At 43.6% G+C, this 14030-nt stretch overlaps 1 protein-coding gene across 2 annotated transcripts in view; it reads right to left on the reverse strand.

Annotated features, from left to right (window-relative positions):
• nr2f5 (nuclear receptor subfamily 2, group F, member 5) overlaps positions 1-13828 on the reverse strand; it is a 37284-nt gene extending 23456 nt beyond the window's left edge. The window contains exon 1 of one of the 2 annotated variants that reach the window (XM_084336496.1): positions 12714-13828. In XM_084336496.1, the coding sequence (XP_084192622.1) occupies positions 12714-13077 (364 nt within the window). In that variant the 5' untranslated portion in view covers positions 13078-13828. Of the gene's footprint in view, positions 1-12692 lie in introns of both variants that reach the window. The other variant, XM_084336495.1, reaches the window with a different exon arrangement.
• Between the last annotated feature and the right edge of the window lie 202 nt (positions 13829-14030).

A 14030-nucleotide genomic window follows, 5' to 3' on the forward strand; every position in this document is an offset into this window, starting at 1 on the left:
GGGATGTTTTTTTGCAGTGTGGAGCAGTGAAGGGGCCAAAGAGGGGATTGGAGGTACGGGAGTGTAGGGGTGTGTGGGGGGTGGGGCGGGGGGCGGGGGGGGGGTGACATTTCTCCTGCTCTAAACGTGTTGGCAATCTTGTCTCCTCCCAACCGGTCCGAACCAGGCCCCCTTTGCCTCTCTGTGCTGCTGTGCATCAATGAGTAATGACAAGCAGCAGCCGGTAAAAGACGCTATGCTTCTTCACACCTACCACACACACACACACACACACACACACACACACACACACACACACACACACACACACACACACACACACACACACACACACACAACACACACACACACACACACACACACACACACACACACACACACACACACACACACACACACACACACACACACACACAGTCACAGTCACACACACACACACACACACACACACACACACACACACACACACACACACACACACACACACACACACAACATATACACTTCCCCCTCCTCCCCCACAGCCAAATGGCTCAGCCGGAGGCGAAGAGGGCCACAGGGCCAAGCTCACGCAAACACACATGTACACACACACACATACACACATGTACACACACACACGCCCCACCCCCTGTGCTGAACGCTGATGATGCGGCTAGTGCTCAAAGGCCCATTTGGAAAACACCTGTTCAGTCATCCCCACTGTCTCACTATAATACTTCATCTACTGTTACAGAGAGAGAGAGAGAGAGAGAGAGAGAGAGAGAGAGAGAGAGAGAGAGAGAAGAGAGAGAGAGAGAGAGAGAGAGAGAGAGAGAGAGAGAGAGAGAGAGAGGGGGGGTAGGGGGAGGCAGAGTACAAGAAAGAAATTAGGTAAAAGGGTGAAAAGCAAGAGAGGTGATAGGTGAAGAAAGAGAGAGTGATAAGGTGAAGAAAGAGAGTGTGAGGGCAGGCAGGGTGGGGGGTAGAGGAGGGAAAGGAAGATAAAAGAGGTGGCCTTCATAGCCTGGGATATAGCATGAGATGAGATTCTGAGATGGAATGGTTACATGGAGAGACAGGTGGAGGCTGAGAGCAGAGAGAGGAGTGTGTGTGTGAGAGAGGGTGGGGGGCAGGTGGGAGAGGAAGGGGGGGGGGGGGGGGGGTCGGGCAAGACCACGGTTTGGAAAATGCTTTCAACTCGGCATCACCTGTCACCTCGGACGCAGCAGCTGTGTCAATGGAGCGGACCGCAGCGCGTAAAAGAAAAAACCATGAGGTCAAATCACTCAGGAACATCATAAAAATGCCATTAATTCTACGCCCACGTAGAAAGATACCTTCCTAAACAAAAAAACAAAAAAGGTGTCGAGCCCATAATACAACCCCTGTGAACTTAGTCCAACCTGGAAAAATAATTCGGTGTCTTCTTTTGGCAAATAACAGCGTCTCGCTGGGTGTAGCTATGGGGAGGTGTTGGCCTGTCTGTCACAAAGACAACGTTGCACAACAGGACATTCCACACCACTCACCCGCGGGACGGCACGGCGCTCGTCTCAACTGTGCACAGATCACACTCCAGCCAGGCCACACAATGCCTTTTCTTGACAGGATTCCTCAAACTTAAAGTGACATTTCACTTTAGTAGTACTTGTAAAAACAGATCTGCAGTCTTACCTTGTAAAGTCATCTACAAGTAAGCTAGCGGCCGCTGCTGTCCCTGTCATCTCACCATCCATCCACCGTTCCTCCACCAGGTGTCCGCTTCCTCATTCACTTCCATTCATTTTGAGACCAAGTCAAAATATCATACTTATATTATTATATATTATTCTGTGTAATATATTTTTCTGAGTCAAAAGTAAAACAAATTTGGAGCTGTCTTCAGATTATGAGTATAGGTACTATTTCCCACATGAGGTGTAGTTGACCAACTGTTAACAGAATGTTTAGAATCTTTCTTCCAGCAAGGCAGCAGGTAACCGTGGTAACCACTCTCCAAACATTCCATGCAGGGCAAAGATACACAGCACACTCAAGCCTACAACAAATTGACTGGATCTGCTTTTATTTTTCAAAGGTAATTAATCTGTAAACACACATAAATAAATGCCAAAACAAACACGTACCTTTGACTCAGAATTGTTTATACTTCAGAAGTATGATATTTATTAGACTAGGTCCTCAAAATGAATGGAAGTGAATCGGGAGCCTGACACCTGAGAGGAATGGTGGTGGTGGTGGTGAAGGCGGACGACAGGGACAGCAGTGGTCGCTAGCTTACTTGTTCTACTAAATATCCCTTTAAAACAGGGAGAAATATCCCTTCAAGAAAAGCTAAATAGACTGCTCTGAGGAAGAGAATTGCGAAGGAAATTAAATGTAAATTTGTAAAGAACTGTCACCTATAATTGCAACACTATACTTAAGGGGACATAATAATAATGATTAAGTACATAGGAACTGATTAAGGGACTCATATTTCCAGCTGCTCGCGTCTCTCTGGGATCTCCTGTAGCGATAGGGAAATTAATGAACTATTAACAGATCACTCCTAGCTTCGTCTGTAGAGAAAGCTCTCTGCGCTAAAGCAGGGGGTTTTGAATTGGGGAAAGAAATTGCTAGCCAAAACTAGCTTAGCTTCGCATATCACGTCACCCGACATCACCTGTAAAATTGTATTTGACCTCTCAGCCCACATGCAGTTTAAAGGACAACATTACTGGTGAACGGGAAAGGAAACAGCATTCATTTATTTAAATGAAACGAACCAGGCCTTGTCAAATGACAACAACGCACAGAAGATCTATGAGGCACCAAGCTGTATATTAAAGTCTCAGACCTCATGTCTCATTGCAGTGAAATCCTTCCAGAATGGCTCCTACTTTGCCAATGACGCAACTTTTCTACCTGCTTCCTTCTAAAGCAGGGGTCTCAAACTTGCGGCCCGTGGGCCAATTGCGGCCCGCGGGATGATATTTTGCGGCCCCCTACTTGACATCAAAGTTTAGTGTTAGTGCGGCCCGCACGCAACTTGTTGCCGAGTCGTTGCGCGATTTGGAAGTTTTATTTATTTGATCACTTGACTTGGTTGAAACGGGATTCCGGAGTGATACCAAGTAAAGTGGAAGGAAAATGCATCCTCGCTAAATCTCCTCTGCAAGCAGTGCTCTGCATGTCCGGCTGCACTGCCACTGTCTGTCTGTGTCTGTGTACGGGTCTGGTCCAATCACATTCAGCATCCCGTCAAGAGTTTCTCCCCCCCACCCACAGTCTGCGAATCAGAGGCAGAGTAGGGGAGTAGGGCGGGTCTTCACGGAATGTGTGTCGTCTCTTTCAGTCCGAGTCAGAGCAGAGAGTTGACAGCGCATCTACAGTAGCCTCGCTCCCAGTTTTATCTCTGTGAGATCAATGTAGCTAGTTTCGCCAGCAGGCAGGCCGCAGAAAAATATGGGATCTTCAAAGATGGCCAGTAAAATAAAAGTCGACTGCAATTCAAAGGTGAATGGACTGAAAAATATGCGTTCATCCAAGTCAAGTCAAGTCAAGAGTTTTAATAGTCACGGCATACAAGTATCCAATGAAATGCGGGTGGTCTTGCCCGCGACGATGTGCAATACAGTGGTACAACATATAATAGAATCCAATAAAAAAAAAACATTGTGCAATAAACAGGTAACAGGTAACATGGTGTGACATCTCGGTATCTGTACATAGTATTTACAGAGCATATAGGACATGCTAGGTAGCTTTAGTAGTGCAGCTGAGTCCAGCACCAAACCAATGTGACTAATATGCCAAGAAACGGTAGCTCTTGTGAAGAGTGGCAATTTGAAACGCCACTACGAAACAAAACACAGTTATTTTGTTGCAACCTTCCCTCAAAATTCAGTGCTAAGAACCACACAAATAAATGGAATGAAATCATCATATCAAGCTGCAAGCAGAATTATTGTTAAATCTATGTCACAACGAGAAAAAGCAACCATGGGTGGCATGGGTGTTGGCTAAACACAAGAAGCCATTCTCTCTCTCTGATGCATACATAATACAATAATGTATGACTGAAGTGATGACCATGTTTGAAGGCAAACAAAAGCAAATCCCCCTCAGATCGCACAGCAACCAGAATAACTGAAATACTGGCTGGTGAATTGATTAAACAGCTTTGTGATAGAATAAAAAAAAATGCACAGTGCATTTCCATAGCTGCATGTGGATGAGTCCACTGACACCACTGAGAAATCTATGTTCTGAAGAACCGTTCATATTCTGAAGAACCGTTCATGTTCTGAAATGTTATTGCTAAATATTGAGAAGATTGGATCAGTTGTACTTTTTTTTTTGAATACTTGAAACCCTTTTTTTGTGGAATATTTTATGCGGCCCAGCCTCACCCAGACTCTACCTCCAGCGGCCCCCAGGTAAATTGAGTTTGAGACCCCTGTTCTAAAGGTTAACTATTAGTTAAATTATATTTCGCTGCTGGCGGGACAAAACCTCATAACTCCAAAAACCCAACTTTTCAGCAGATGAAAAAAACGAACACAGATTTGAGGGTGAATATAGTTAGGAGGACAGATGATCGGTTTAATGCTTTCCCATTGTTTAAACTTTGTAAAACCCACACACACATATGGAGGATGATCTACGGAGTTGATTTATATAAAAAAAAATAAAAAAATTAAATGGAGTTATGAGGTTTTGTCCCGCCAGCAGCGATTTGTTCCTACACGGATACATATATATATACACATACAGTATAGTCCCTGATTAGTTATTATTTGTCCCCTGGCTCCTACTGTGGGTGTTATAAAATGAAATAATAGGGAATTGTGAATTTTAAGTAGGGCTGGGAGGTATACCAAATATTAAGAAATATCATCATGGATCCATAGAACGTTGTGGATTTTTACAATATCATAAAAATACAGTCATCCATGACTAATAAAAACATTTCATATTGTAATTTGTACTGGAAAATGAAATAGCGTTACTTTGGCCATCTTGCCCAGCCCCTTAATCTGGCCTCGTATTGATTAACGCTTAATCCTTCAGACAGCAAATCCACTCGAGCCACACTTAACTTCTCAAAACCCTCATTGTGGAGGCTGCTAGTGGCTCTGGTTGGCGAGTACTTGAGTATGTCTGTCTGAAGACGTATTGCACTCCCTATTTCCTAGTCTACTGCTGGTTCATGAGACTGAGAGAGAGAGGGAGAGAGAGAGAGAGAAACTCATCCGATTAACTAGACTAGCCTCCAGAGCACATGTGAGCAAACAACACTTCCAGTTGTTGGGCTGGCTCCCTCTGGAAGCCAGGTCCGTTCAACTTCAGCTAAATATAGTTCAAAACATTTATAATAATAGGGCCCCCACTTATCTTACTAATTATTTTCAGTGGAATAGGGACATGCATACCCATAACACCAGAGCCAGCATTACCGACCAGTGTATTCCAAGGTTCAAAACAAATATGGGCAAATGTTCTTTTAAATTCTGGGGAGCCACAAATTGGAATTTGCTACCTTCACAGCTAAAATGCATTAGTAGTCGACACAATTTCAAGAAAAAAGTCAAATCATGGCTCCTCAACAATGTTGTGGAGTTTTTAAACTAGATTTTAAAATGCATGAAAATGTTGTCTGATGCATTGTTGTCTGTAGCTACGTTTGTACTGCATTTAAAATGTACATGTCTATGTAGTTTGTCAAATTGTTATTTGTGGTCATGTTTTGTATTGCCTGTCTGTCTGAGACCAAGGACCGCAATGGAAATACGTTTTAGAGATATAGAGGGATAGAGGGAGAGAGAGGGAGAGAGGGGGAGGGAAAGAGAGGGAGAGGGAGAGGGAGAGAGAGAGAGGAGAGAGGGTGATATAGAGAAAGAGATAGAGATAGAGATGGAGATAGAGGGAGAAAAGAGGGAGAGAGAGGGAGAAGGAGAAAGAGAGAGAAAGAGATAGAGAGAGAGAAAGAGAGGGAGATGGAGAGGGGGAGAGAGAGTGAGAAAGAGAGGGAGATGGAGAGGGAGAGAGGGAGAAAGAGAGAGAAATGGGAGTATGGAGTCAGAATTGGTGCCTGCTATAATCGGTTTCCTGCTTTTTAATTGGTCAGCCGTGGCTTAGCTTATAGTGTAATTGGCCAGGGCTGTCCCTCCAGAAAGAAAATAAAAGATGAACCCCTTCAAAAGAACCTCCAAATCCCTCCAAATCCCTCAACAGAAGGGGCATCTCACTGAAGCAATGGTACGTCCGGAAGACAGGGGGCTAGAGGAGGGCCGGGTGGGCAGGTATCATGGGACATTTTCAGCTGCTGCTTTTCAAAGCGCCACTTCAGCACATGGCTGTAGGGAAATGGTTCACTGCTCGGCTGTCCTGGGTTAGCCTCGTTCGCTCAGACTGCTGGTGGAATTAGAGGGGTTGTGGCCGCTAAATACAATTAAGGCCTATCAGTGTTGGGTCTAAGAGGTCACGGCGCTGGGGCAAGTGTAGACACAGAACAGATTTGGCTCAGTCTAATTGTTGAGCATGATAAGTAGCTTGCCTGGCTCTAAAACGTCCAACAACCGCGGAAAACAAACACTTTTTAAGACTACACTTGCCCCATACAAACTCTGCTACACAGCTTAATTGTTTGTGTGTCTGTGTTCAAAAGCATGTGTCTATCTATATCATTCATGTCTGTGTGTGTCTGAGCGTGTACCTATCTATGCACGTCAGTGCAAGTGTATTTGTGTGTTTACGTGTGTGTTTACGTGTGTGTGTGTGTGTGTGTGTGTGTGTGTGTGTGTGTGTGTGTGTGTGTGTGTGTGTGTGTGTGTGTGCGTGTGTGCGCGTGTGTGCGCGTGACCCCACTCCGAGGGCAGAGTGTGATGTGACACTCAGGTGTTATTCCTGTGGCTCTCACAGTGACTCATTTAGCTGAGGCTTGAACTCTGACCTACGGGGTCAGCGCTGTCTCACACAACACGCCAAAGTCCTCAGGCAAGGAGCGGCACACACAAAAAATGAACACTGTCAAAAGGCATCAGCCGAACCCCTAAGAGACAAGCTCATACACTACGCAAACCAGCAGAGTGGTAGAAAGACAGAGACAGAGGCAAAGAGAGAGAGAGAGAGAGAGAGAGAGAGAGAGAGAGAGAGAGAGAGAGAGAGAGAGAGAGAGAGAGAGAGAGAGAGAGAGAGAGAGAGAGAGAGAGAGAGAGTGAGAAATGTCAAGAGTGGCAAATTAGATAAAAAGGAAACGTCCTGAAATGGAGACGTACAGCATTATGTACTGAGCGTGAAGAGACACAATACAACAAGTGTCCAAACTGAGCAGAAAAGCACAGAGACTGTGTCAAGGAGGAAGCGGTTTCAAGGTACAGGCATTATCAGAGATGCAGGACAGACCAGGAGGGTAGAGGAGGTGGAGAGAGAGGTTGGTGTGAGGATCCCTTACGGTAATTTGACGGTCATTTCAGTTTTACCTGCATGGTACTGGCCACTGTATAAGTAATGTACCTATAGGTACTGGCCACTGTAATGTACCTATAGGCTACTGCTGTTGTAAAAAAAAGCCACTTATCGCCACACCTTTGTACTTAAATAATACCATGATACAATCCAATTTAAACCATGAAACTGATGGAAACACCATGATACTTATTTGGAAATAGCACCATAATGTTTTGGAGCATCAAGCCACATAAATGCAGCTTCTTCCGTCTTCTTTCATTTGGTGCCTGTATGAATTAGTGACAGACAATCACCCCGGCGTGGCGCCCAGCAGCTCTCACCCACCCTGTCCGACCATCTCCACACTTGCGTCTCTTAATCTTTCATTAATCTCTATAAATTGAGTGGAGTAAACAAGCAAAGCAAACAACTGACACTCAGGCATCAGCTGTTAAGACTGTGGAGGCAAATTTCCTGCGTGACCCGAGTGTCACAGGGAAAACAGGCTGAACTGCTTCAGTCACTCCGCAAAAAGGGTCATTGCTCAGTCAACATCTGTTAACCCTTTCTGGGTGTACTGATCAACACTGCCACAGTTAGAATTTTGAGAACCGAACGTCCTGATGATGATGATGATGATGATGATGATGATGATGATGATGTCACAACAGCATTGTGTGAGAGTGGTAGGATTCTAAGGTCGAATTTTGAGTGGGGAAAAGAAAATCAACAAAACTCCACACCTGAAAGGGTTAAGACTAACGGGGTCGAATACAACCTGGAATAAACCAAAAACGCCTACTGTTCAATAGCGGTGAATGAGATGGTCACATTAAATGTTTTTATTTTTATATTGTTGACCATGTACAGTGTACACTGAAGAGCAGAGTAAAGGGTGAAGAATGGCCAGTTCTGAGTAGTCCATGTGTGTTATACTGGTTATCCTATTCTTCTTGAGGTATCCGACCGCTCCATTCCTCCACATGCTATTCTTGTTAAAGTCCACCTCGGGGCACAGGTTTATGGGTAAGACCAGCTCTGGTGTGTCCCTTTAATAGATGGGCAGTAGGCGGAGGCGCCGAGCGACACAGCAAGGTCTTTGTCAACGGAAGCCATTTTCCTCCGAGGAGGGCTCTGGTAATGAGTTAGCCTGCAAGCCTTGTGTCAGGGGTGGAAGGGATATTTGAATATGTCAATAACTAGCAGTGTTATTGTGATAGGTAAAAGGTTTTCACAGCCGCGGGGCGCATACACACACTACAGTATTTCCATGTCAAATTGCCTGCTGTTACAAGCCCAATGTGGAGTATGGATTAGTCACAGGCTGTTAGCCTTCAGCGCTCCAGTAGGGTATTTACTCAGTGAAGAGCCCTAAGGTCGGCCCTCACATTTGGACTTTGCCTTGAACCTGTATATTATTAATGTTTTAGTTTCCACTGGCCTATATTTGCCACCACGGTGTGTGTTTGGTTGGTGTGAAACTATGGGTCATGGCCAGCAGTTACACAGAGTGTGTGTCTGAATCACAGAGTTTTGGGTTAGAATTAGCGAGTAAACTGTATCTGCAACAATTTATGCTCGCTCATAGTCGATACAGTGTGAGGTCTGAAATGTTTACCTTGTGCGTGTGAGTGTGTGTGTACGTGTGTGTGAGTGTGTGTGTGTGTGTGTGTGTGTGTGTGTGTGTGTGTGTGTGTGTGTGTGTGTGTGTGTGTGTGTGTGTGTGTGTGTGTGTATGTGTGTGCGTGTGTGTGCATGTGCATCTGTGCCTGCCCAAGCTCAAAATTGTAATTCGAGAAAAACCCACAACAGACCAGACTAATGTGTGATGATGGTGTTTGTCTGTGTTATCAACAAAGTGAAATACCAAATCCTTTGTCTTTTTGCTCATAAAACGGCATACACATTTTTTTTTTATTGTTCTCGCAAAAGTAAAGTTCCATTCGGTTCATCCGAGACGCAACATCCGCCCTTTGGAAAATGTGATACCTATCTTAAGGCGCGTAAGCAAAACTTTGTGGGGAATGTTATTGGGTATTGGCTTAAGACTTAGATTTATCAAATGGTACAATTTTATAGGGGGAAAACACCTACTTCTCATGTACTTTGAAAATATTGTGGAAGGAACACGAGGTGGTAATGATTTATAGATTTTTCTTTTGGAATGAAAATCTGCCTCCACTTCAATCAAAAGGAAAGGAATCGTCAGAGGCCTGTTTTACTTTGCTTTGCTAGTTTCTTCTCATCTCAGACAGGAATGCTACACTGACAACAAAGAGGTTGGTGCTAAACAAGTACAGGTAGAGTAGTCTAAAGAACTGAGGTCAAACGTCCCCTGAGGTCAAGAGAAACTGCCATCTGTAAGTTATAAAAGGAAAACCTTTCTTGAGAACCTCTGATGGGCAACAATGCCCAAGGTGTTCTGTCGAATTGTTACTTCACCCACAAAGAACCACTCTGATGTGTGTTGCCCTCCTACAACTGCCCCAAACCCTATAGGGTATCACACCACCCTGCGTGATGTTCTTCTAAATCTTAACCTATATTCAGCGTAACCTATATAACCTATATTCATATATGCCAGAGTTCCTCCCATGGAACCAAACATTTTGCATATAGCCTGTAGAAAAATGAATATGTCATGCAATGGTAACATTACAGCCATCAGAATACTTGTGATTTTGGCATTGCCAGACGATCGTGATTACAGCATGCAACACAAAACTTTAGAAAAGCACACTAACCGCATGTACAATATAATGATAAACATAATTATAATGTATTAAAGCATATTGTGAGTTTGAATAGTAATATGCTAATATGTTTTGGCTCTAAAATATTCTTTTTGCAGGTTTTGCAGGTTTCCTCCACTAGGGAGTGGTGTATTGGAAGGGAAAGGGTCATCTCCTTGGACAACAAAAGGGCTCCGCTGGTATCCACAAACATAACCTTCAGGCTATGTAATGTATTTCTACTTTATTTTAGACCCAAAAAAAACGGTTAACCTTTATGAATAATTGTTCCAGTGGCAGGCTTTTCTTACACATTGACTTGGCAAGTTATCTCTGCCACCAGCACTAGTCACAAGTTCTTCAACTTTTGACCCCCCTCCACCAAAAGTCTCCAAATAAGAATTTGTCAGTGCATTTCAACCCTAAATATTATTGACCTAATAATGTATTGTCAAATGCATTAGGCAGAATTATATATATATATATTTAATTGTATTATTGAAACATTCAGATAGCCTACTGAACTGTTATTTAAAAATTATTGTGTTTTTGGAAATAAAAAAACAACGCGATAATTAAGATTTCAAGGGATTCTAACTCAGAATGTGTCCCTTTGCTTGTCAAGCCACGCCATTGCATAATGTTGAAGATGCATGACTTATGTATGACCTCTATAGGACGAAATGGAGCATTGGCATATACACACAACAGTGCTGGCTTTTTTAAAGTTTCAAATTGGCTATTAAAATGTTCAAAATGAATATCCGGTATTATAGAATGTTCCAAGTATCCACGTGACGTGGGGATTATAAATGTACTATGATACAATTCTATTTGTTTTGAAGGTTTTGCATTATGTTCAACATTCGACGATTCAACCTTCAACAAAAATGGTTAGGATATCATTAGTAATTATTCGATTTTAGAGATTCAAAGCTCCACAACGTCCTTTGGTTTAATTCAACTTAATGCACCCAATTGTGAAAGTATGGCTATACGTGCACATTGAGCAAGTTGGACCAATTCGTATTTTTCTCTCTTTTCACTTCCACATTAGGCTTTCAAACAAGTATATATATTTTAATGCATGCGCGTTATCATGTAGTCCAATTTTATTAAATTCAAGGCTACATCTAAATGCATTGAGAATTTGAACAACTTCAGGCGGACTGCTGTAGGACAATTTGAGGCAGTTTCGCGTCCCTTTGACCTCAGATGCACTGACATGTGAGAAGTTGGCACATGTGCCAAAGCCAAAGTGAGGTTGAGGTAGTCTATATTTAAGTTTTTCGCGCGCACTACAACTTTACATGCACCTGTAAAGCAGCACAAATTCGGATGGGATCATTATTTGCTTATGATGACATGACATAATTTGAATAGCAAAACGAATCCTATTTAACACGGTCCTTATTCATTAATATATCATGTGTAATAAAGGGCAGAGACACTAGGACTTGTTTATGTGGATGAAAGGTCAACAGACTGCGGTGCGTCAGGCGATTTCCTCGGGTTCATTCAGTCAGAAAGGGGCATGACCGAGTCAATTTGCCCTGCGGGTGCTTTATACATGAAGTAAGATGTAAGACTGTGTCTGTGTGTGTTGTATACACTACACGAACTGATGGTGGTGCACTAACGGGATCCCTCTAGGGATCATCTTAGGCAGGACGGGTATTTCCACCGTATTTGTATATTAGGGTTCATAAGGCCAAGCACAAATATTTGAAGCTTCAAAGTTTCAAAGAAATGAAGTGGATTTAAGTCGAATAAAATGGGTGATATAACGGCTATACAAGCTTTTCGCAGAGTTCCATCGTTTTAGGACAATCGGCCTGCCAGTGATCCGTTTGACTATGGCAACGCGTAACATTAAAACCAAACAGACTATTGCTTATAAAGGGACTTTGAGCTGTCCAATAAATACCCACCATATAAATCCATAATAATCCATTTGTACGGAATCCAAACGTAATACACCAATAGGCTTATAGCCCGTTACTCGTGTCACGCGGCTATAGCAGCAAGAGACATTTCGGGTTATTTTGGTTCGCATATTATAATAATTACCACTGGTCCATGATTTGCCTGACTGAACACAGCGATGTTGCTGCTGGCTGATGATTAGAAGCAAAACGCTGTGTTTCGTGAACACTTTGCCAGTCGCCACTGGTCCTCGTTCGCTCTAATTGACCCGTTAATCATACAATACAACTAACAATAATGTATCAGCGGCCTCTTATAGCGAACACCATACAAAGGGGGACAAAGATAGACATTTTTTTTTTTAAATAATATATTACTGAGTACTACTAGTACTAGTAATATGAACAGGACACACGTTTAACAATGTGGTCTTGGTTATGTATTATGAAAGCTGTTATAGGCCTAATGCAGGGCATGCTAGAAACATGAATATAGCTCAACTGCAAGCGCATAATACGCACAACTTTACGCACAAAACAACTCGTAAACAAATATGAACATGTACAATTCAGACAGATGAACAGACAACAGACATGCATCAATCGATCAGACACGTACCGAGGGCAGTCAGTGCCTTACCTTCCCGTCTCATGCCTACTTTTAGGCACTTCTTCAGCCGGCAGTACTGGCACTGGTTCCGGTGGTGCTGGTCGATGGGGCAGTCGCGGTTTCCCCTGCATGTGTAACTGAGGTTCCGTCTCACCGATCGCTTGAAGAAGCTTTTGCATCCCTCGCAGGTGAATTGACCGTAATGCTTGCCACTAGACTTGTCCCCACACACCATGCAGTCCACGTTGGGGATCTTGTCCCCGGAAAGTGCATCGTTCCCTGGGGTGGAACCGTTGGGCGTACCCGGTGTCCCGCCGGGCTCCTGGCCGCAAATCTGGAGCTGGGACCCCGGATCCGTAATGTTCTCTTGCCACTGGTTTACTACCATTGCCATGCTATCCTAAACACTCTGGTTAAAGCACAGAGAGAGGCAGACTCCGTAGCTCGGGGAGGAGATAGAGATCCGTCCTGACGTCGGGGGGGAAACAGGCAGGGTGAAAAGGCGCTTCCCACTTCAAGAATCAATGTGCCAATTGGATGTATGTTTATGTAATATGCACGCTTTTCTATATTTATTAGAAATTATTTTCTATATAGACTTCTATCAAAGTTTATGAAACCAGCAAGGTGTCAACATGATCATTGCGTAAGAATGAAGCGTACAACTCCCCGTGTTTCTTTCTGCCCAGAAATCCATAAACGCGCTCTCTTGAAAGTTTGACCTCTTGGAAAAGTCAATAGAATTCAACGTATAGACTGGTGAAAGAACTGTTTCATAACTGTTTGCGCGACTCCAAAACGTGCCGCTTTATGTGCCGCTTTGTCTTTTTGCAGACAATTATATTTTGTATATCAGTCGCTCACTCGGTCTATCTCGAAGCTCGATGCTTCATGCTTGGATTAGGATTCAAGAGAACTATCTTGATCGCAAAGCTCGATGCTTTCTTTAGAGTAGTTCGAATTGGTACTACTGACCATATTTCACGCTATTCGGTGAGCAAAGTTTTCGTTACAAACTTCCAGAAATGGTAAAGCGCAATCCCGAAAAGTTGTCCTCGCTCCTCTTGCTGTTGGAATAGAAACGCGTCCATGCACCACAAGCCGTGTGCGCTCTGGTAGAAGCAGCGTGTTTACACGCAAAAAGCTTTGCCAGTCAAGTGTACTTCACCCTTCGACTGTCGGTCCCATCTCTGAGATTCATAGTTAGAATTTGGTGAAAGTGACACTAAACAGTCTGGCTCGTACGGGAGCCCCCAGCCGCGCTCCATATAGGGTCATAACTGCCATATAAGGGCACGACCCCTCCTCTCAGTCAGATAGATGGGATATGAATGGGCACTCGCAATT

Source organism: Notolepis coatsorum (assembly GCF_963971535.1).
Source record: "Notolepis coatsorum genome assembly, chromosome: 19".
Taxonomy (NCBI): Eukaryota; Metazoa; Chordata; class Actinopteri; order Aulopiformes; family Paralepididae; genus Notolepis; species Notolepis coatsorum.